The sequence below is a fragment of the Larus michahellis genome, chromosome 10 (genome assembly GCF_964199755.1).
Source record: "Larus michahellis chromosome 10, bLarMic1.1, whole genome shotgun sequence".
Classification (NCBI taxonomy): Eukaryota; Metazoa; Chordata; class Aves; order Charadriiformes; family Laridae; genus Larus; species Larus michahellis.
Genome location: NC_133905.1, coordinates 1,905,282 through 1,929,882, shown reverse-complemented (window position 1 = coordinate 1,929,882; position 24,601 = coordinate 1,905,282). Strand labels below are relative to the sequence as shown.

Below are 24,601 nucleotides of genomic sequence, written 5' to 3'. Positions count from 1 at the left end.
TATTTTTGTAAATGGAAGCTGTGAGTCTTGTGCATAATTGCTTTCTGTCAGAAGCTGGGATTTAAGTGCCACCCGCCCCCAACCAGTAAGAACAAAACCCGAACAGAAAAAGACATGTTCCTTGAGCTCCAAGATAGAAAATTGTACTATGAGTTCTTAAATACTTACTAGTCATGCCACTGAAACAAACTATTGAGTGTAATTTTAAAGTAGCTTGCAACATCATCAGCTAAGCAAAAAATGTTCTCAAAGATGAGAATGGAGATATTCCAATGTATTCTTTGAGATGGCTCTCATATTTTTTTCTGAAAATTTGCCTTTTATTTTTTTTTTTTTAAATTTGAAATGTTACTTTTACCTGCTCTCTTGCCTTTTCCATCTCGGTAGTTTTATATTGAAGAACGTAATGTAATGTGAAGGTGGTTTCTGGTTTTCTTCTTCCTTTTCTTTTTAATACTCTTAAACCACGTCTTCATCCATATTTCTGCTCTAATGTTAGTGAAGAAAAATAATATTTTCTTCTAGAAAGGAAACTTGCAATCTCTTTAGTAAAAACAGAATTACTTTTAATTCAGTAATTTCAAGCATCTGTTCTCCAACTTTCAGTCTTACAAAGCTACAAAGGATTAGAGAATACAGCAAGTCTGTATTGTCTAAGGCAAGATGTCATTTAGTTTGAAATCATGGCAAAACCACTGTACTGTCTGATTAATGGAATCTACAAATATTGGTATCTATTATGTCCCTATGACTTAACACAGTGAAGAAGCATTTGAAAAGAAATGGTTTTGATTCTGTTTACTTTGTGCCACCTGCCTCTCTTTTTCATTGCCTTCCCTTGTCTTTGTTAATTCCCTCGTTTATTTCCCTCAATAATCATTGAATGTGATGTCTGCAGTATTTGAAAATTTGATTTGGATTTATGCTCTGAATTTCTGTGCTAAAGCTGTCGATCTTGCAGTCATAAATACTCAGTGTATTGGTAGATTTAAAATGAGAAAATTGCTACGTCTAGAGGAGTTCTAAGTTTATTGTGAGCTTTTAAGTTTATATAAATAATTAAAAAGATGATGAGACTAAGAAAATATATGAATTACTATTAAACTAAATAAGGGCTGTAGATGAGTAGCCTACATTTGTACACTCTTAACTGAGTGTATGCCTAACAAGATGCAAATATAAAATGAGATCCTGACATTTATTAAAACAGTGCTATCTAGTGATAGAACAGATTCAAGGTGTTAAACTGTACTGAATTCTACCACTGGCAATACTTTCTTCCATTTGAAATAACTGATAAAAGGCATGATTTCGGGAGGCTATTTTCTTAAGGTTTTGTATTTTTCATTTAGTTTAGATTATTGTTACAAACTGATAGCTTTAGATGTAAATGTGTTAAATGTGAATGTAGTAGCAAATCATAGAATTATTTATGTTGGAAAAGACCTTTAAGATTGAGTCCAACCATAAACCTAACATTGCCAAGTCCTCCAAAGAAAATGAGGAAGCCTCCTATATTGAGTTCATGTGTTAATGAATTATCTGGTTGTGTGGGCTTTTTTGTGGGGAGTTTTGTGGGTTTGTTTTTTTTTAGGCTTTTTTTTTGGTGGTGGGGTGTTTTTTGAGTGGGTATGTTTTGAGGGTTTCTTAATCTGTTTTTGTTTTCTTGTTTGTGTGTGTTGGGTTTTTTCGTTTGTTTGTTTTTTGAATGTGGAGCTGCAGAATATCCATTAATGCAAAAAAAGTCTAGTGCCATGCATTTACGTCCTCTCGTACAGACCATGTGGCTATTCAGGAGTTTATACTTCTATAAATTCAGTATGCTGTGTAGGCAGTGAAAGAGGGAAAAAATTAGCAGAAAAAACATAATCTGTAATGAACATAACAAACCGTAGCAATTTAGTATAACTATCTATGTTCCAATCTTAACGTGGGCAAAATCCTTGATTTTGATTTGTGTTGAATAAGGAGTGCAAGGTTTACCTCTTGAATAGAGAAAGACCCATGTACTCAGATGTAGAACAAATATTTTAGGCCAAGTTACTGTGTTTTGAAAAACCTTGAAGTGTAAAAGAACAGTAAGATAAAATAGGAATGTTACTATTCACTGTGTGATTAGTTATTTCTAATATGTTTTTATTTGTCACATCTATTGAGTGAAGTCTGTCTATAGTTTAGGTTTGTATATTTGAGTACTGTGAAGTTGTTGGTGCCTTTCTGTATACCCCAATAAAATTATTTTTTCTGTTGAAGATACTTTTTGTTAAATTCAGTTCCTTCTGTTGAATCTCTTTTGCTTGCATCTGAACTTTATTTATGTTGATTTTGCTTCATTTTTTCATTTACCATGCTGTTCAGTTTTTGGATGCCAGGAGAACAAAGGTTTGTCCACTATTTGCAGTCAATTTATTTTTCAAAATTCAGTATTGCTTATTGTGTTTTTTGTTTGCTTGTTAGAGATACAGTAATCCTGTTTACTAAACACATTCATAGCTTGAGTTGCCAAAAGAAAAAACAAAAACCAACCAGCCCCAACTCAGCCCCTCCCCAAAGTCCCCTTCAATTATAGTGAGTGCTTTGATTGACTTTATAAACAGTACTGTAGAGCACCATGCAGGGCAGAATTACCTTTAGTCTCTGAAGTAATTTAGAAAACATGGAATACTGAGTCTTTCGGCTTTATAGGTACATATTGACTGTATTAATGGATGTGTCACTGCCTAGTGTTTGGGTTTGTTGGTTTGCCTTTCTTTGCTATTTATTTTATCTGTACCTGAAACTATTTTGTGTGTGTGTTGTCTTTTTTTTTTTCTTTCCTAGAAGCACTTGAAAGATGTCATTACAAATATTGTCACGTGCATTTGCTATTTTATAAGGTCATTTGATATACTTTCATCATTGATTCTAATGAATTTCTGTAACAGCGTACAACAAAAGTTTAATCAAAGACTAGTCCTACATTCAGGTCCTAAATTGATTTTTTTTTTTTTTCTTTTCTTTCTTATTGCAGCATCTGCAAATGACAATCCAGGCACTTCAAGATGAGCTTAGAACCCAGAGAGACCTTAACCATCTTCTCCAGCAAGAAAGTGGAAACCGAGGGGCTGAGCATTTTACCATTGAGCTCACAGAGGAGAATTTTCGAAGACTTCAAGCAGAACATGATAGACAAGCTAAAGAGCTCTTCCTGTTGAGAAAAACGCTAGAAGAAATGGAGCTTAGGATTGAAACACAAAAGCAAACACTAAATGCCAGAGATGAATCAATAAAAAAGCTTCTGGAAATGTTGCAAAGTAAAGGTTTGCCATCTAAAGGAATGGAAGATGACAATGAGAGAACTCGAAGGATGGCAGAGGCTGAATCTCAGGTTAATCATTTAGAAGTGATTTTAGATCAGAAGGAGAAGGAAAACATGCATCTTAGAGAGGTAAGAAAAAACTCATTTGTTTAAAAGATATTGTCAAAGTACTTGCTGCAGTTTTAGAAACATATAGAGTATCTAAGTGTTTTCTTTTTTGCTCTCATTTTTTAATAAAAAATATAACATGCTTTTGTTTTGCATCTGTAATGAATACACAGCAGGATTATATGATGTTTGAAAGCAAGTATAGCATAGTTTCTGTGTTCTTTGTATTTTCACAAATTAGTGTTCGGCAAATGAAGACTAGAACTACTGAAGAGAGAAGTAACACCTTCTGGTGCTATAAACTAAATAGCCATGAGTGCATGCTACTTTTGTATTTGATTTTACCCTTTGTGTTTGAAATGAGTGTTCTAAAATGTTTTGCCTTCCATATAAACAAAGCCTTCTGCCTATGTGCATTTCTAATGTATTCTCATGTGCGGTGCCCCAACTTTTTGAGTAAATGTACCACATAATGTCGTACGTTAAAACACGGGGGTGATGTCTGCACCATAGCTTGAGAGACCCTTAATTTGATCCCAAGCCCACCCACATGACGTGTGCATGCATTTTTGGGACTGGATTTGGGATGATTGAATTAGTACAATTGAAAGAAAATCTCGCCTGGTGTCAAGCCCATCTGCGCTCTACAGCCCGTCAGCATTATCATGTGGCTGGTGTCAGGCGAACAAGACAGTGAGTCTTCCTCAGAAAGACCCTGTTGCTTCCTGCTAAGAAGGGTGAAAATTGCAGGGTGAAAGAGTACAAGCTACCCGCAGTAAGAAGAATTGTGACAAACAGATCCGTTCCCTAGAAACAGTGTAGTCTGATTGGACTTCCAGTCTAGGAAAAACACCAATTTGCCTGACAGATAAAAGCATGAATAAAATTATACAAGAGCATAAAAAACTATTATTGGCTCCTATATATCACTAAACATATGAATGCTGAAGATTAAGAACAGCTATTTACATCTACAGAATGTTGTCAAAATGTTTTCTTGGCTATGGGCAAATTATTTTATAATTAGGTTATGTCTACTTTAGTTTTCTTTTTCCTTCCTTTTTTTTTTTTGTGTGTGTGGTCTTCTCTAGCCTAGAATATTGAGGGCTTTGGTATCTGGGGCCCGTCTGAAGCGTGGAAACTGGAAAATTTGCAAGGCACAATGATACATTTCTGTACAGTTTTCTTGTAAAGGCATGGATCCTAAATCTTATCACAGGCAGAATTTTAATTAAAAAGTGATGCCACCTGTTAATGAAGCCTGAAAGTGAATGGATCCTGAAAGGAGTTGCATAAGGAATTAATGATACTGAGTTTGTGATGAGGGAGGATTGTGAGAGAAGTTCTATAAACTAGCAGTCAAGTTTCTGGATTTAGATCTGCTATTCTCAGAGTAGTACCTACGGTCTGTTTCAAGGATGGATAATTTGGTATTTATTATTTGTTTTGTATTTCACCTGTTGCACCAGTATCACTTAAAGTTTGTGAATCCTAATTTGGGTGTGTATTGGACGCGAATAAATTTACAGCAGAAATTTGAAAACGGTTTCTAATTAGCACAGCTTTGGCAGGGGGGTTGGACTAGATGATCTCCGGAGGTCCCTTCCAACCCCTGTCATTCTGTGATCCTGTGAAATAGATCTAAATAGAGCCTGAAAAGGAGATAAAACATAACCTTCCAAGTCGAGTCCTTGGGCATCCAATTCATTGATCAGTGCAAGGAATGCTGAAAGAAGGTCATGTTGCTACTTAAAGACTGTGCATGTTTCTCCTATATTTATACTGAATTAATGTTATGTTTCAGAGTTCCCCCTGGGTTACCCTCAGGGGCCGGGAAAAATATTATTTCTCCCTTAATTTATATGAGGATGTAGAGGTTGTCTTTCCTCTGGAGTACTGCAAGTATAGAATGGGGTTTACTGGAGTTTCTGCTTATGACATGCTGATATGCCTTGTTAACTGGTCAGGGTTTAAAAATTTACTAGGTTTGCTGTCTGGAATCTGTCCTTGTTTAGACTGTCAGGAACTATCTAGTGATTTGAAGATTTTGCTATTTCCTTGCTAGTATAAGAATTCAAGGCTTTGGGTGAACTGTCTTTCCAGCTCTCTTCCTGTTGCGCATGGTATTTATGGATTTTGAAATATTTTTTTTCTGCATATTTGAAGTATGTTTTAGGGACCTTGGAAGTATGATGCGTAGGGTTTACGAACTCTTTAGAAATGAAATGTTTAGTAGCTGCCTGCTTGTTTTTCCAGGAATCTGGATTTGATTGTTCAAGCAGGCTCTTGGAAAATGTTCTGAAGTTCAAATTTTGTCTTTTGCTGTCTTGTTAAGTTGTCTGCTTGCTTTGAGGGAAAATCAGATATTCTGTATAGTTTTATCTATTAGTTAAAAGTCCAAATGGATCAACTTTGATCTTCATGTGTAGTTTGGTTAAGTCCTTGTTATTCTGCAGTGCTCGTTTGAATTACTGTCACTGCCTGTAGTCTTCATCCTGCACAATACAGTTTTCCAACACGATAAAACAGGGATTACTGTGTTGAGTCTCCTGCAGTGGTCTCCTCAGTGGATTTATAGTTTTATTTTTTTAACTAGTGTTTGTAAGTTTTCACCCTAACTGTGTAAATGACCTTGCAGAGTTACTGGATTATTTTTTTTTTTCCTAAGAATGCTTTAAAAGTAAACTGGAACTTGGATACATTTTTAATTAATTCCATTCACTTATTTTTTAGTATTTGCTTAAATTGTGTTAATCTTTCTGTATCTTTAACAAATTATTTTTCATTTTAGAACCTCATCTAAAATACTTTGCTGTCTGTATTTTCACAGGTTGGAGTATTATGCTCGTGTGTTGAGTGTATATTGCTGAGAAACTAGTGTATTGTCAAGTGTAACATACTGTTTGATCAAATCCTGAACGCTTGTTTCTGTTTTTTAATTGGTATTGCTATTTGACTTTCTGCCCCTGCACTTGAAACAAGTTAGGGGAGATAAGTTTCTTTGTAGCAGCAAATTAAGTTATTCAAGGATCAGAGTTTTCTGTGTGTCGATTTACCCTTACAGTAATAGGTTCTGCTGTATTCTCCAGCGGAGAGAGTGCTATCGATGGGAAAAAAACCTGAACATGGTGGAAATGAGGTTGACTGTGGGGGGAAAAAAAAAAAAGGTGAAGACTGTTGATTTTCCACAGCCTCAACACTACATTGAAAAACGTATATAGATGGACTTCTCATAAGCTATGGTGTTGGTATTTAGTTTAAAAATACTTTCAATATGAAGTTTTTCAGTTCTTGAAATCTAATTGTGTACCATCCTGTTACCTTTTAAATCATAGCTGGAGAGAGGCCAAGCGTTACATGTATTTTGCTGAGCTTTTGAACACGTTTTCCCCTAACACAACTATATTTTTCTACCTTACGCTGTTCATTTCTTAGTGCTTTAAAATAGTGCCAAACCTGGAATCTGTCTTCTCTCTTATTCATTCCCAGTCTTTTAGATCTGTCAACATGGTGAGATAGAAAGCTAATGGATGAGAAGCAGAAGAAATTGATGTTATTAATAATAACTGGTGGGGGGAATTTTGACCAAACCAGAGAATAAAACTAACATGCTGTGAGAGAAACTGAAGTAACTGGTTGTGGAACACTGGCAATTAAGGACACCCTTTTCTACACACCCATGTCTCCAATGGCTGTCAGTTCTATCTCCTTGACCTGCACCCCCCTGAACACTGATCATACAAGGAATTGTATAGTAAGGGATATATTCTTTGTTATTCCAGAGCTGCTTTTGTCTAGCTATTAATTTTTTCAAAGCTTACTTGGCTAGGTAGAGAGAAATAACTTTTCTTGTTGTCCTTCAGTTTCTACCGCTTTGTCAATTATGAAATGTTTTTCATTTTCTGCCTGCACATTACCATAAAACCAATATCCTACTGTTTGAATTCAAAATAATTTGCAAAATATCCAAAAATCATGAAAACTTTCTCTTTTTTAAGCCATTGGTTATTTATTTTTTTCCTGTGAATAGCCGTAGCAGAATTCATAATATGGCTACCTTTGAAGATACGGAATTTCTCCAGACCTTAGATTATATTTCTTAGGGGAGGCACAGGGAAGAGGCATAAAAATAGCTAGTGTACCACGGGCATGGGAATAACTCCGGAAAATAAAAAAAAAAATTTTTTTACTTTGTTTTCCTGTTCTTAGCAGATTCAGACTGACTTTGGCATCTTAACTACCTGGCCCTCAAAGACTGTACCTTTCTGCTGCATGCAGTCCACTGCATCTTTAAACTTTGTTTTACAGGGGCAAACTTGTGATGATAGGTTTACTCAAGTTTTGTGTTTGAACGTCTTAGGAATGGCAAATTTGAGCCTTATTATACAACAGGAGGAGGACACTTCAGCTGAAGTTGGAATCCTGCTCTTTTACAGGAATAGCAAAGAATATCAGTGTTCATTGTGGTAAGGTTCATTAAAATCTTTGGAAATAAGCTATGCAAAAAATGGGATTAGATTTCTTTCTATCTATTAAGGAGTTTAAAACCTAGGCAATAAGCTTTCACAAAGATAGCTAGATGTTCCCAGCTTTGCAATAGTTGTAACAAAGTTTTATTAGTTGCCCATTCACAAAGCAAAAAAGCAAATAAAACTGATTGAATAGCAAAACGTGTGAGCATGTGTTTCTGCTTCAGTTTTGGAAATGCAGCGTATTGAGGAGAGACTATAGAGCTCTTTTCCATGGATTCTGAGAACTTCTGCCCAGTTTGCACTCGGTTTTCTATCACTGAGTTAGACCGAATCCTGTGTCTGTAACTAACTAACCTCACTCAAATATTTTTAGTAATGTATTTGAAAGGTAGCTGAATTTTATTGATTTTTTGGAGACAAAATGATATAGCATTTGTTCTGATAAGGAAATAATCCCATATGGAACAAAGTGGTCTTCGCAAATACACGCTTAACGGTTGAAAATCTGTCTTGAGGCCATAATTGTCATACCATGGCATTCTTCATGTTCAGAATTAAATATCATGAAGATCACTAAATATACATTCCTGTCAGAAAACACAAGATGCCTGCCTTAAAGTTCTTAAATTGGTTGTCACATGTCTCTCTCAGAATTTTAATTAAAGCTTTTTTTTCTGTATAACTTTGGGAGAACTGTAAGTAACGTGGGGATTTTATCACGTGGAAATCTAGCACAGATGTTTGGTATTACTTTTTTTTAAACATAGCGACCACACATTATTTACCCTAAGTACCATTAAGTATTTTTTTATTATTGCTATTAAAAACTTGCCTTAGGCAAAGTCCCACTAAATCTCTAGTAAAGTCAAATGTTAAAATTCCAGCAAGTATTTTACTATATATACATACACGTATATTACACATGCCCTCTCTATATAACATACAATTTCACTACAACAGAATCTGAGATCATATAGGATTTTATATACACATTATAACCCTTATCTTGCACGTATTCTTAAAATAATGTTGTTGCACATGGTTTAAAGCTACAGCTTTTTTATATTTAGTAGAAAGAAGAACGACACAGCTTCTTTATTATAATTTAAAGTGTACTTTTAAACTTTCAAGGGTTTTTTAAAACTTGCTCTATCTTTGAACTCAGCTTGGTCAAATAATGAAGGCTGCTGATAGGATTTGAACTGCCATCATGAATTAGTTATTGCATGTTTTTAAAGTTATTAATGGAGCAAAGTTCCTTCTTCCACTGTGAATAGAACAGATGCCTTGCAGACTTTTGGTGTTTACTGTAAATGTCTTACACTGGAGCCAGCAGTAATTTACTAAGGAAATACTTTATCGACACCAAACGTTCCTTCCCTGAAGTTAGTTATATAGATTAACAACCATTCTAGACTGAACCTCTTTATTAGGTTCATTAGTGCCTCTTTCCTTTTATTTCTTCTGGCTCAGCTCAAAGTATTAATCTAATCAGTTTCTAGAAAGACAATTACTTTCTATCAAAATATCAATAGTAATATGTGTTTTTAAGGTGACCCCTTAAGTATACAGAAGGACTTTGCAATGTTGGCAGTCACTCCAGACACGAGAAAGTAGACAGAACCTGATTATGCTCTAGAGAACAGTTATTACTTCTAACCTAGCCCATTCAGATTTTGTTATGCTCCGTGATATTCTTGCCAGGGTACTTGGTTGCGATAGTTTTTATAAGTCCACATAGAGGATAAGAAAGCTTTGTTCATTTAGAAATCAGTTTCATTAAAGACAGGATTACTCTCCATGACATGACATCACCAGCAGTTTGGAATCTAGAATACGAGAAACCTGTCAAACTGACATGTCTCAGAGTAGCAACTAAAGGAATTATTTTAGGAAGAGAGAGGAAAATAAGAGATTCATAAACAAGCTGGGTTTTCTATACCTTTCGATATGTGACTCTGATAAGTGTTGATCCTGCCAGCATTCCTGGAAAGTGCATCCTTTAGAAGGGAATCTGGGGACGGTCCTGAATTGCTGTAAAACTAGTATTGACCCCACACGGGGAAATACTATCTTTGCAGGGCTCTTTGCTCACTTCACACGTTTACAACTTTCAGGCTGCATGTAAACATTTTAGAGGCTAGCCGATAATTAGACAGAGAAAAGTGATCAGTTTTGGTTTCTGTCGCAGGTTTCGTTTCCTTTCTTCTTCTTTCTATTGTCTTGTAAAGTCTCTGTTCTGTAAACATGCCGCTACTCACCTCTGTGGCAATAACTTCATTACTTCATAATGTAATTAATTTTCTCTGGCTTCATCTTATCCTTGTTCATATGAATGACAATAGCTTATGTATGTGACTCGCAGCTCTTACACACTGATGTATTTTCACAGAAAGAATCAGAGTTGAGTTTGCAGGGAAGAGAGGAGTTGGTTACCCTTGAATTCCTTTAGACTCTCTCCTAAGTGCAAGAAGATGTACCCAGAGAGTAGTATGGAAGAGAGTGCCCAGAGTCGTTGAGGAACCTTATTGGGCTGAGGAGGTATAAGATACAGATCATAAATCCCAGAGAATTTATAGTCATAGCACAGTTTGTTATGCTTAGAAATGCATTTGAAAGTCATTTGGTCATATTATGTGCTATTTTCAACATTTATTTTAGAATTACTTTCATTTAGTAATTCTGTTCCCATTAGATAATCCATGGCTAAGACTTTTCTTAGAATTCATTAAAAAAAAACCCAAAACTTGTCAGAGTGGACACTTGCTGTTCCTGAACTGAAGTGGAACTAGATTGAGAGTGATTTTTGCATCTCCTTATTTGCTGTGCACAATGTAACACTTAGACAGTGCTATCTGATAGAAGCCGTGTTTCCTAATCAGTTTATCCATTCAGGGAGAAGTCATATTTCTACCTTCTTAGAGCTACCTGCTTAAAAAAAAAAAAAAAAAAAAAGGTAAAATCAGTGGTGCTCTGTTGTTCACATAAAATGTAATAAAAATAAATAAAAGGGGGGAAAAGAAACATAAGAAACATCACTGAAGATTAAAAAACAAACACAAAAACCAAAACAAAGCACCAAATTATTTAAGATGTAGTTTTATTGTATACATAGCTCATTATAAATAACGATTACCACTGGGATCAGTCAACTCAAAATTAAGGAAATACTTCACAGAAGAGTCTGAATGTGTCTTCCAGAACATAAGCACTCTAAATACAACAAAAATATTGATCTTTCCATTGACCTGTGTTGACAATAATTTTTGCTTGCCTCACAGTTTATTTTTAACAAATTATCTCTCGGTGTCTTTTTTAGTGTAATACTCCTCTTCTATAGATGAGGAAAACGAAACAAAAGGTAAGTCAGCAAACTGCCCAGGTCTCAGAAAATCGGTAGTGAAGCCCGGGGAAGGATCTGGATGAGTCCCATATACGTTCCCTGGTCACTGTTATTCATTTCAGTCCACTATGCAAATGAAACTGCAGTAGTTGAAAAAGGAGTGTCTCTTTTCAAGATTTGAATTTAAAATAGAAGGGTGTATTTTAACATGCTAACACGTTAAACAGGTTTTGTTTAAAACATGAGTTACTAGAAACTGCTGTAAGCAACTATGGTCAAATCACCTTAAGAAGAAGACAGCTGGAAATGAAAAGGCTTAGCAAAAGGGTAGCGCTGATAGCTGTGTGAAGAGTAAGCCCTGGGTAAGAGGGTTCTCAGTTGTTAATTTAAGGTCAGCTGAGTGCTTGGGGTGGAAGAGTTGTCATTAGGTGTGAGATTTCTAGTACAAACACTGTTCCTTGCAAGCACCCTGTTTCAGTCCAGCCAGACTTGGAGAGTTTATCAGATTACCAGTTCTGCCAGTGCAAAGCAGGCAGTATTTTGTGTATTTTGAAAATTCAGGGGGATCAGTTCAATTCTAGGTGTGGGCAAGAGTGCACGTCCTTAACATTTGGTAACTTTCGGTTGCATCATAAGCTCTCTCTTGAGGGTAAGATCTAGTATTCTGAAATAGCATTGCTTTCTATTTTCCTTCTATTATTTATTGTCTTTCATAGTCTTGTAAGATCATGCTGGCCTGGTTTCTAGTAAAAGAAGTGTAGACCTGATTACATAGTAGTAATGCAGGTTCTAGGCTAATCTTTATGTATTGAAAAAAAAAAAGTTTTTTCAGGATGAGGTCAAAGAATTAAGGCTTTAGTCAAGTGGGTTCTTACTCATATGCTGCATTATTGTTCATACTTCTCAAACCAATAAACTTAATTAAATCACATCCCTCTAATCTTCTGCCTACACTGGGCACATGCAAATAATGTGTCCCGCTTTTGCTGACTCCTACCCCCGTTTCATATTGTGGTACAGCTGACTGAATCTGCTGGGGGTTTTTTCAGTTTCCTTTGGGGCAATAACCATTGGACAGTACAGTCAGGATGTAAGATATCACTGGTTAATGATATGGTCTCCTATGGCAGATGCTGTTTTCCTACTTAAAAAACTTTAAAACGAACTAAGCGAGTGTTAGAGTAACAGTCATGTTAGGTGCGCTTACTGCAATTTAAAATTACTGACCCTCAGCCAGCAGACATAAGGAACTGGAAAAGTGCTTATGAGGTGGACCTCAAAGCTGAACCAGCTTTTTTATTCAGATATATTGAATGCCCCAGAAGGAAAATTGGTCTGAAAAATTACTGTATCATCCATTTTAAACGAATGCTTACTTTATTAACTAAAGTAGTGGTCTTCAGATGCTGGACAAGAAATAGCATATTGTTTACTAGATATCTGAAAGTATTGGTGAAAAAAGGTGTTATTAACTTGTGCCCTTATTTGGCACATAAATTTTGGTGACTATTGATAGTTTTCAGATGATACTTTAAGATTAAAGCTTAATTGAGTTCAGGTTTCTCTTTGAATTAAATTCCTTAATTGCAAATGTATATAAAACAAAAGAATTAGTCTGTTCTGCAGGATTGCTTTTGACAAGAAGCAATTGTTTGGTAATGAAGTAATGTATTTTCTGTGGTAGTTATATGCAGAATAAGTCAAATTATTGTTCAAATGGTTTGTTTGTGGCTGTCTTCAAAGTATGGTATTTGATGCTTCTTCACCAGTCACTGACAATGTATCCCATTTACAGGGAAAGTGAAGTGCCATACTTCAAAAAAGAAGTATGCTTGTGCCAACAAAAAAGAGAAGATGCATTGTTTCTGCCATACTTCCAAAGCATGATTCAGTTTTGTAAGTTCATAGATCTGGCTGATGTAGAAGAGGTTTTAGTCACTTTTATTGTGTTAAATGAACAAATAACCAATGGCATGTTAGGTAAGCAGTACATATTAAAATTCCTATTAGAAATTATTATACAGCTATCAAGATTATGCTAATCTTTTGCAGCAGTATTCATATTAAAAAAAAGGTTGTGTGAAACTTCTTATGTTTTTCTAGAGGAACTGTGCTATGAAAACTGGAGGCATGGCAAAACTTAGCGTATTCCATTTTCACAGAATGGTTTGGGCTGGAAGAGACCTTAAAGATCATCTAGTTCCAACCTCTCTGCCCTGGGCAAGGACACCTCTGGCTAGACCAGGCTGCTCATCCAGCCTGGCCTTGAACACCTCCAGGGATGGGGCATTGACAGCTTCCCTGGGCAACCTGGGCCAGGGGCTCACCGCCCTTACCATAAAGAATTTCTTCCTGATATCCAATCTAAATCTACCCTCTTTCAGTTTGAGACCATTACCCCATGTCCTGTCATAACATTCCCTGATAAAGAGTCCCTCCCCATCTTTCCTGTAGGCCCCCTTTAGGTACTGGAAGGCCGCTGTAAGGTCTCCCTGGAGCCTTCTCTTCTCCAGGCTGATCAACCCCAACTCTCTCAGCCTGTCCTCACAGCAGAGGTGCTCCAGCCCTTTGATCATCTTCATGGCCCTCCACTGGACCTGTTCCAACAGGTCCATGTCCTTCTTATGTTGGGGTCTCCAGAGCTGGACACAGTATTCCAGGTGGGGTCTCACCAGAGCAGAGTGGAGGGGCACAATCACCTCCCTTGACCTGCTGGCCACGCTTCTTTTGATGCAGCCCAGGATGCGGTTGGCTTTCTGGGCTGCAAGTGTGCATTGCCTGCTCATGTTGAGCTTCTTGTCCACCAGCACACCCAAGTCCTTCTCCTCAGGGCTGCTCTCAATCCATTCTCTGCCCAACCTGTATTTGTGCCTGGGATTGCCATGACCCAGGTGTAGGACCTTGCACTTGGCCTGGCTGAACTTCATGAGGTTCACACAGTCCCATCTCTCAAGCTTGTCCAGGTCCCTCTGGATGGCATAGTTTCCCTCCAGTGTGTCAGCCATGCCACACAGCTTGGTGTTATTGGCAAATTTGCTGAGGGTGCACTCAATCCCACTGTCCATGTCACCGACAAAGATGTTAAACAGCACTGGTCCCAGTGCTGACCCCTGAGGAACACCACTTGTCACTGGTTTCCATGTGGACATTGAGCCATTGACTGCAACCCATATATCATATATTCTTTTGTCAAGGAGTGGAGATTAAAAAAAAAAAACAACCACATGCTATTACAAGAGTAGAGCATATTTTTGTTTGATTTGCTTGCTTTTTCAAAGTTCTTTCCTTTCTAAGTTAGCAGCTGGTTTATAATCTACTGTCATATAACTTGCTAACTAGAGAGTACTTTATGGTTCGCTTTTCCTTTTAGCTTCTGATTCTGCCATCATGCCTTTCTTTCAAGACACTTGTGTAAACTATTGATCAGAATCTAATTGTATAGTTTGTTTAAAAACAAAGATGTGAGAAAGTGTCCTCTGAATAGTTCTAATGTTGGCATTTTGAATTATGATGGGAACATGACAGGCCTTATCTCATTAGAACCTCACTACAACTGTGCACATGCTTGTAGGAATAGTCCCAGTCAACACTGCATAAAATTACACTGCATAGGGAACAATATTAATCAAAGATTAAATCTCTCCTCTCCTTATATCACAAACCAGTCCCCACATATGGAGATTTGTAATGAGAGCTGAGGAAAGTTAGTAGTGTACTTCTATTATCAATGCTGTGTGTTTCCTTAATACCCAGCACCATTCCCAAACACCACTTCTCCGTTTACATACACGTTACTTTGTTTCCTCTGGAATGGTCAGACTTCTGCAGACTTCTGCGTATGGATATGCACTGTGAGGTTTATGAAGATACAGACTTCCGGGTATCTAAAATTCATTCAACATTGGAGGTGAAAGACATTCAAGTTACGCTTGTCACTTGAGAATGTGCTATGCTGTGGCCTTCGAGCGAGATACTGTAATCTGCAGCAAGAGCAGCCTGCTAGAGATGAGAAACTTTGTCATTCTATGGTTTCAAATGTAAATAATTCCTAAAAATCAGTCGATAACTTGATGAGTTCACATCCTTCATATAAAGGCTGTAGGGTTATTTTGATCACTAGATGGCACTCTTGAACGAGGATTGGTTTTAATTCTGGTTTTCACAGATGATCGCACCCTCTTTGTTATTTTCCATCGCTCATTTTGCAATGATAGAATTAAGAGGTGGACTACCTTCAGTTAAAGTCGATGGAAAGAAACTTTCACGGAGATTTTATAGTTGTCTGTGAACTGAATGCAGTTTAGAATAGCTGCATCTAACAATCAAAGCAAGGAGACGAAAAAGTATTGTCAGCTCTCTACAGAAAAAGTGAAATCGGGAATTCAGTCTGAAGGAATTAGTGGAATCCAGTTCCCAATGTATTAGTCAAGGTTTTTAATTTGATTTTCAAAAGAAAAAGAGCAAACTAAGATGTCATCTTCCTCTTTTGAATGGTTTGGAGTTTAACCATGATATGTGCTCTCATACCCCAGCTGCCGAAACACGCTACTGCACTGACACGATGTGACTGGGGTGTGGATGGTGGAGAATATCTCGAGTCATCCTGACATGCCCTGCTGCATTTCAAGATAGGCTTGTAATACTTAGCTTACTCTGAAGGGTTTCTTGCCTTTTTAATGGCATGGTGATGTATAACCATACTGAAGAAGCCAAAGGCAACACATATGTAGCTGCCTTTGCGTCATGTAGTTTGTGATGCACTTTGGATCCTCTGACATGAAAGCCAATGTATAGATATAGCCTTCAGTATGAAATACTTCCTATAATTACTTAATTGTGTAAAATAAAGTACCTGATATTAGATGAGAAGGCTATATATATATATAATAAAATTAATTAATAAGATGTAGAAAGATTTTTGAAAAGCTAATTTCTTACTAACTCTGGTAGGAATTGTACATCTAAATCTCCTATTCAAAATTTAATTTCTCATCTGCATGACATATTCATTGTTCCTTTATTATCTTTCTGTAGTACATAATACTTAAATTATTGTGTTCCTTGAGAAGAAATAGCTGGGACTTACTCAAAACAGCAAAAAAAGTGCATCGTTTCAACTGAAAAATGTAAAAAAAGTTCAAATGAGGACTCTCATTGATCAAACAACAGGCCTTCATAATTCCTTTTAGTTTTAAAATTTATAATCTACTGAAAAATACATAAGACTTTTAAACTGCATGAAACTAATAGCATAGAATATATGCAAGACATTAAAAGAATTTTGGAACCTGATCCTGTAACAAGCGAGACAGAACACGTTGGGCAACTGGTGACCATTGGGGCGCAGGGGAGGTGGGACACGGAGCAGGGAAAAAGACAGAAAAAAGACAGATGAATCATAATGTTGCTTGTACCCTTGCACATCAAGATTCCTTTGGCCTAACTGCTACACATAAGAAAGCTTTGGTGTTTCTAAACCTATCTCTTTACTCTTTAACGTTTCCAGTGCTTTACTTTGTATTTAGTACAGGGAGCCTCTATTCTCTAATGTTGTTAAAACTAGACCTCATCTGAAAACCGGGAAAGTAAATAACCAAAAAAGCCCAAACAAAATTTTGGTTTTTTGACAAATTTTTTTTTTTGGTGTATATGCATCTTTGTTTCTTATGTCAGTATACATAGAACTCTGGAGCAATAGGAATAGTGGTTGCCTCAGACTTTTTTTTTTCTCTTTTTTTCTTGTCAGTCTATGGTGATCAAGGTAATAAAGCAACGGTTTACAGCAGTATTGAAAAGATGACTGGGGGTGCAATCACATCGTTTTGAAACAAGGTTAATTTAAATGTCTGACAATTATAATTTAAACAACTTTTATAATAAAATACAATTTAATTATTATGAGCTAGTCAAGTGTACAGGCAAAATATGATAGCATATTAGGGAACCACTTAGGGATTTTTTTTTAAATGTTAGCAAGTTTGTAGCAAGATCTTGAGTTCAAGCAGCTGAATAGAGCTACTGCATCTTGCAGCTTAAGGCACCTATGAGACATGGGGCACTCTCGTGGCTCCAGCATCCCTTATTTATGGTGAAGAAGCTGCCATCCAAAAACTCAATGTTTTCAGTGAGAAAGCGTGTCATTCATCTACATCTTAAGACTCGTAGGCTACATCATTTGTGATTATTTTATCTGTCGTAAGTATGAGTAATTCAACGTTCTACTATTTACATTTTTACAAGTGATTGTGGAAGTGTCAGATAGACGAGAACACCCAATATACTACTGCTCAGTTGTTGCCTTTGCTGCCATCTATTAAACATCCATTTTGATGAAGAATTACAGTATCCTAGGGAGTCACCATCCTGATAATTCCCTAAGATGTAGCTTTCATTCTTCATTCTTTTTGCCTCACATAGAAGATGCCTGTGGAGGTTTTGGTAACTAGAAGAAATAACATAATGGTGAACGAACCTTTGTTGGGGATTTTTTCTGCTATTGTAGTGCAATTACACATACATGCCACAAACAACTTTTTCCTTTTGTAGAGCACTCTCGGGAGAGCTTTCTCACAAAGGAAGTAGAATCTCTATTCTGTCTAAAAGTGTACCATCATAGCACAGGAGGAAGGATTTTTATTGCAAATGCCTTGTTATTTCCAACAAAAAAGTTAGTCTGCTTCAGGGCGTTGATGGACTGAACACCTGCATGTTTCAGAGGCAGGACAATCAGTTTGTTCTCGGTTATTCCTGACTCGCTTGGAGAGAGTCATTTTCAGCTCTCAACTTGAAAAAGGCATATTTTCACAGAGGAGTACATCTGGCAGACAAAAGATTTTCTGCTGATAACAAATCTCAGAAAGCATTATCAATATAATGTTACCCTTCAGCCTCTCAACAGTATTGTGAGCGTTTACAGAGGTCTTGGCAGTGCTTACGTCCCATCTGCATCGTTAAGGCACAGGATGATTGGCCAGAAAAATGGAAGTCTTACCAAGAGTTTGGGAACAGATAAACATACTCCCTCTTGTGCATTTTTCTTATCTCAAAAAAAAAAAAAGAAAAAAAAAGTTCATTTTAACACCAACTCAGATGATAGAATTTATCAAAACAATAGTGGACTTCATGATGGTAAGACAGAACTTCTGGAAGGGTTCCAAATCAGGGCTACTTTGATCATTTGTTTCCACTGAGCCCTTCAGCAGGAGGGGTTTCTTGTCTCTGTCAGATGTAGTTGTAAGCCTGGTGCCATATGCAAACTTGTTCTTTAATTTATTAGATAATTTTTTCTGAATTATTTGCATTCCAGCAAAGTCTAAAAATACTGGTTTAAATCTCCAGAAAACCTGGGTGTTTTTTTGTCTGATGGAAAAAATACAGTTAGAAACTTTTATAGAAACTTTCTTTCCTTTTAGTCCTATGGAAACAAATTATGGATACATTATTAGTAAACTGAATATTCCCAGTGCGTGAATTTGTGGTGGTTGAGCTTCACAGGAGTCTTTGATTCAATTTAACATTGTGGAGCTTTAACTAAAGTAAAATGTATTTGAGTATTTCCTACAGTCTCTTCCTGCTATAATCATTGGGCAGTACAACAGTGATAAATTCCATAAATAAGGGAAAGTGTAGGCTAATTACAAATGCTAGCAAGCGGCGTTTGGAACTGGTATGTACATAATCACGTTGTGATATTTGTGAATTATGAACTTATGAACAGTGAATTTATGAACTGTGCTTACCAATTATTTAGCAGAAACTCTCCAAGGAAGAGAAGCGAAAGAATTAACTTGATATATTTAGTTTGCCAGTTATGGGGGTTATCCATCTGTGGATTCATTGTAAACAAGAATATCAGAGAGTTCTTGGGTCTATGGCTGGTCAGAGATCACTAAGGGATGGTTTTCTGAGTCAGTGGTCAGGTTAACTAGTAGCTGCATTCCTATGATGGTGATTGTTGTGGCCAAAGCAGCAGTCCTGCTAGCATCTCCTGCATTGACGTGTCCTTTGGATTGCCAGAGCTGTTTCAGCTGGCTATAGAGGGGATGTTCAGTAATCTCTTAAATCAGATTTGTTGTCTCTGTAGGAGAGATCTATTTGACACTTGTCTTCTCTCCTCATGTTTAGTAGCATGCTTTTTGGATAGTTATTTACTATAGAAAAGTCAAATTTAGGCAATTGTAAGAGCATGAAGGAATTTACAAAGAAAGATTATTATGTCAGATTGGAAAAAATTTTGTACGTGATCTGAATTTGTCATTGTGACAGCTAAATTGATGTGACTGTATTTCCTTCAGGTAAAAATTATTTATTGTAAACTTGGCAGTCATTTGTGTTTCTAGTCCTTCAATAGACTGCTGCACCTTAAGGTTGCAGTGACTCACAGTTAGATTTATAAAAGAGCTGCAACAATTCTTTTTCCACATGAACACACTTCCCTCCTTTGCAGATCTTAATATTTAATTTTAGTATGTCAGCTCTAATGCGTTGAAGTCTTTTGACTCCCATCCCTTTTCCATTTTGCTTTCAAAGTGGAATTACTTTAGCACTAACAGTATCAGCCAGCATCAGGGCGAAACAATTGAGACTTTTCTGTGAAACAGTTGTGTCCCGCTTTGGTACTCTACTGTATTTCATCATGAGGTGATCTTGATGAAGCCATACTCAAAACTTCTGCCCAAGATAGTTTAAGGATTCCACATTTAATCAGATTATATGCTAACCTGTATTCCTCCTGAGACACATTCAAATAATGAAGAAATTATATGACACTTCTTAGATATCAGAAGAGACTTGTAGGATGAAGCCTTCCTTCCCTAAACTGTTGGTCCTGTTCAGAGACTAAAGAATCTGACTGTCTCTGAATAAGGCTTTGCAGTGAATTATCTGGCTCTGAACACGTTCAGAACTTTCCTTTCCGAAAGTGTTACATGCTGCTTGGGATTGATTTACAGGGAAGCATTCACAAAGACAAGCTACTGAAAAAAGGAAAGTTTACCAGCTTGACTGCCCTCTGGATTTCTTTGAGATTCTTTGACCCTTTCTGTATTCTACTTCTTACCGCCCCCCACACCTCTTATCACTTCCACTCTCATCTATGCTCAGAGCATAGAGAGAATGGCAGTAAGTCATGCCTTGGTCTTGCATCGTTTTACTGTGAGTGTAGGTAGGATGCATGCGCAGAATAAGCGGCAGCTGTTCTAACTTTGTTGGAGGTGTATAAAGTACACGAGTAGCCGTGCGTGGCTGGCACACCTGCCTGGCTACACAGCTCAGACTTCAGTTATGTCCCAGCCTCCAATCCAAAAAGCAATTACTTGGGAATGATGGCTACGTAACTATTTATACAAATAAGAACAGCACCAACAAAATCAATGTAACATACAGAACAGAGACTTGAATCTGTCTTTTCCAAGTGAATTTCATGGCTATAGGCCTATTAATAATTCCTTTTTCTTTTCTTTCTTTCCGCTAGACCGGTAAAGTTCTATCTTAAGTTGCAGAAATGCACCCAGATATTTTGGGGGTTGACATTTTGCATCCTCCAGCAAAGAAAATTGATTAGTTTCTGTATCAGTGTTCCGCTCATGGAACTATAAAGCTTCCCTTTCCTACTGCCGCTTAATATTTCTGTTCATTCATGTTTCTGTCACTTTAGTTTTAAACAATCGTTATCAAATCAAATGCGAAATCTGCTACGTATTACATTTGTGTACTTGTGTATAATACTTTGTATAATGTTTGCTTTTCTGCATGCTTCACAATTGCAAACATCTCTGTTATCCTTACACTGTAACTCAGCAATAGCTAATAGGATGAAGACTGTGATGGGTATTAGGTTATAAATGAGAAACATTTTCACTAATAATTTTAAATACTGACAGAGATACGTTATTTCACAAGTCTGTTAAATAAACCTTTTCTAATGTAAGATGACTGTTGTTTTTTGTGCAGCCCTTGATGTTTTTGGCTTATTTCATAGATTTCATCCATAGAGGAAGAATCCTTATTCAAGCTTCAGAAATGTCATTCTGAAGTGAAGTGGGAAGTCTGGTAATACACTTGTTGCAGTCATTGTATGCATCAGCTGCAGATTTTTGACATACCTGCTGTATGGAACATATACACAGAGGTCTGGATATTTTCATTTTGTGTTCATTTACATTTAGTTTCAGAACCACCAATAAGAACTTGTGCATATGTATCTATTTTAAATTTTGGTCCTTGTCAGAAGTATATTTGTGTGGGTCTTCAAGTAATGCAGTTTAAGGCACCATTAGGGTTCTGCCGTGTTTCTCCTCTACACCATAAGTAGATTTTACCTGTGAAGTTCTGTTATATTAGTGTGTGTAACTACTGCAATTTTATGATACTTAGTAATTTGATTTTCAAGTTGGTATAATAGTTCTGCGGTGCTTCGCAATTTAGATATTTTTAGAGCAGTAGCAAAATTTATTATTAGTAGAATTTCTGCAGTGTAACAAATGAACATACTTGCCTTTTAGTTAAGCAGTTAAAAACTGAAAAATAAGAAAAATGATGGTTATTTTACGTGGAACGTCCACTATTGAAGTAAATGCAATTATGGCTAAAGTATTGGTATTCTTTTTGTGTCAGAGGATTTTCTGATACCAAAGTGTTTTCTGGATAGTAAGGTATTCATCATACTTAGTGTTAAGTATGTAGTCCCTCACAGTAGCTTTGCAACTGAACAGGATTTGTTGTTAGATGCTAACTAACGTTTTAAAAAATTCAATATAAATAATATACTACATGTAGCATTTTTTATAGCGTGATATTTGTGGTATTAATGGATGATTTTGGGTGGTGATTTGTATTCGTTCCTTTGCACGATAGGAATACTATGTGAAATGCCATAGAAAAAAGATGGAATCTGAAGACAGCCAAATGGTCTTTTAAAGATATTTTAAACAATAATTTCACTTTTTTTTTCTCGCAATGTAAATTCAAACTGATTTACTCCATCCATAGAGGTTCTTTCTAATAATTCTGAGAAAATGATAATAACCACACTTCTGTCACGTGCTTTTCCATGTTTGTTTACAAATACACAAGTAATTTTTCTTTAGCAACACAGTAAAATTTATATGAATGGCAGACAGAAGAAAGTGGCTGTTGGTTGGTTTTGTTTTGTTTTTTAATGTAGGAACGTAGAGTGTTTTTTCTCTACAGAGTACCTATTTTGCATTCAGAAATTAAAGATAAGACTCTATATTTCATCTAGATAGATATATAGATAGATATTCTATATATTTCTTCAGAGCTCTAGATATCTAAATTGTTCCTTCCACCCTTCAAGATTTGAAGCACTACACATCCTGATTCTTGGTGTAAAATAAAAATGAATTCAGAAATTGACACTTACGGTGAAGGATAGACAATCCGTGTTCCTATCTGTCTACCTCATGTTGAAACTGTGCGTGTTATCTCATCGGATGCCTTGCAGCTGTGGAGATATACTTAAGAAAATATTTTTTCCAATGCCTTCTTGAGTGAACAGTCAATCAAAACCTTGCTATGAAAAGAAAATATCTTTTAAAATTTTCATTATGTTCTTACCTGTATTAAATCAGTGGTATTAAAAGAATGGATTTATGCACTCCGGTACCTGAACAAAGTAATCCGTAAAGGGATTGTTTCACTGTGATGACAGAATTGCAAATTACTATTTATAGGGTAAGCTACTAAGTTTGAGATATTTTGTGTTTCTGTCTGCTAGTGAGTTCCCGAAGGACATAAGATTTTAGATCTTGTCACAGTCAGAGGCAGAGTCTCATCTAACCTGGAAAATAGAAGATAAGAAAGGAGGAAATAGACCTGTAAAGAACAAAGCTCTGCGGGATTTTCAGGGACTTGCTTGGAATCTCTTGAAAAGAAACTGAGTTAATGATTGACCTTGGGGGAAGGAGCAAAAATAATGAGGTGTCATTAATTTTTCATAATTGCCCACACTATAGGTGATAACTGGAAGCAATATATTGTTTTGTCTTGAAAACACCCTTCAAAAGCTGTTTTAAATCCTACTATACCATAATAGGCAAGCAACAAACTAGCGTCCTTATATATGAATCTGTTAATCTTGTCTAATTTAATGCACTGAGAAATCAAGTCTAACTTTTGTCAGGTTTTTTTTTGTTTGGTGGAAATTTTTTTGTTTGTTTTTAAATGAACAAGTGATTCTTTGACTTTTTAATGGAAGAAAGTCTGTCCAGCATGTTTTAAATGTTATGATGAAATAGCACTGAAGAAAAAGATGGTTTTAAACTCTATTTTTGTAACACATGGGCTGTAACAGTGTAGGCTGTGATTTTTTTAATTTTTTTATTTATTTTTTTAGTGGGCTGTCTGTTTATGTACTGTTGCTTAACAATGAGAAAAAGAATAGAAGAAGGGCAAAAAATATCTGAAGGCAACTGAGAAGTCTTGTACTGCACTTTGGAGAGTGGTATGTGAAAAATACAAGCCCTTCACTGACTCTTAGATGCGCTGACGTTAGCATAACAGGGAGGCATAACAAGAATAGCTTTGGAGCTAAAGAGTTGGTACTGAGGATATTGTGGGGAATCGATGCTGGGGGTTTTTTGGGTCTCTTTTGTACAGAATATATGCTGTGTTTCCCCAAGACAAAATTCTTAATGTAAAAAAAAAAAAAAAAAAAAAAAATAGACAGCGCTCAGTTGTTCCATACTGGGGTCAGGTAGTCAATCAGTGGGTTTTTTTGGCAGCTGTTCTGTGTCATTTGCTCTAGAAACTGGAAGAACTACTGAACGAAGCAGGATAGGAAAAGAAATAGTGGTATTAAAGAACAAAGGGGTTATATGTGACTTCAGATCTGATGTTTCTTGCTGGCTTTGCCACGGCGTTTCTACTTATTGCTGGCCCAATTGTTTCAGGCAGAGCTTTTGCAATTGCTTGCTTATTTGTTTCTGATTTTCTGGTTTATTATCCTTCTGATCCTAAGAATTCTGTAAATGCTAAGTGTTTAGAATTGCAGATGAAGTAATTGGAAGTTGCAGACAATATATTGGGGGAAAAAAATCAGTCATCCAGTGACTGGGGCATCTCACACTTTGTATGCTGTGAACAGATCCTGAATGAGAATGCTATGAAGTCAGATCTGTGAAATCAAAACATCGTTAGTTAGGAATCTGAGAAGGGTATTTTTCTGAAAAAGCCACGTAAATCATGGAGAATAAATATGTAACTTTTCAGAATAAAATTCAAAATGTAACACTTTAGACTTTGATTAAATTGCAAATATCACAAAATTTTGAAGGGCTTGTTCACTAACATAGGAGCTAGTTTTTGTTTTGTTTTTGAAAGAGAAATATAAAGATCAAAACTATAAAAGTTATGGTCTTT

General features: G+C 36.3%; 1 protein-coding gene across 7 annotated transcripts in view; it reads left to right on the top strand.

The window, feature by feature from the left end:
* ERC2 (ELKS/RAB6-interacting/CAST family member 2) overlaps positions 1-24,601 on the top strand; it is a 510,348-nt gene that overhangs the window by 70,051 nt on the left and 415,696 nt on the right. For all 7 annotated transcript variants that reach the window (XR_012589289.1, XR_012589291.1, XR_012589290.1 and 4 more), the window contains exons 3-4: positions 2,359-2,382; positions 3,011-3,427. Coding sequence is in view for 2 of the 7 variants with exons in the window: in XM_074602406.1 (XP_074458507.1) it covers positions 2,359-2,382; positions 3,011-3,427 (441 nt within the window). In the remaining 5 variants the exon portion in view is untranslated. The remainder of the gene's footprint in view (positions 1-2,358; positions 2,383-3,010; positions 3,428-24,601) is intronic.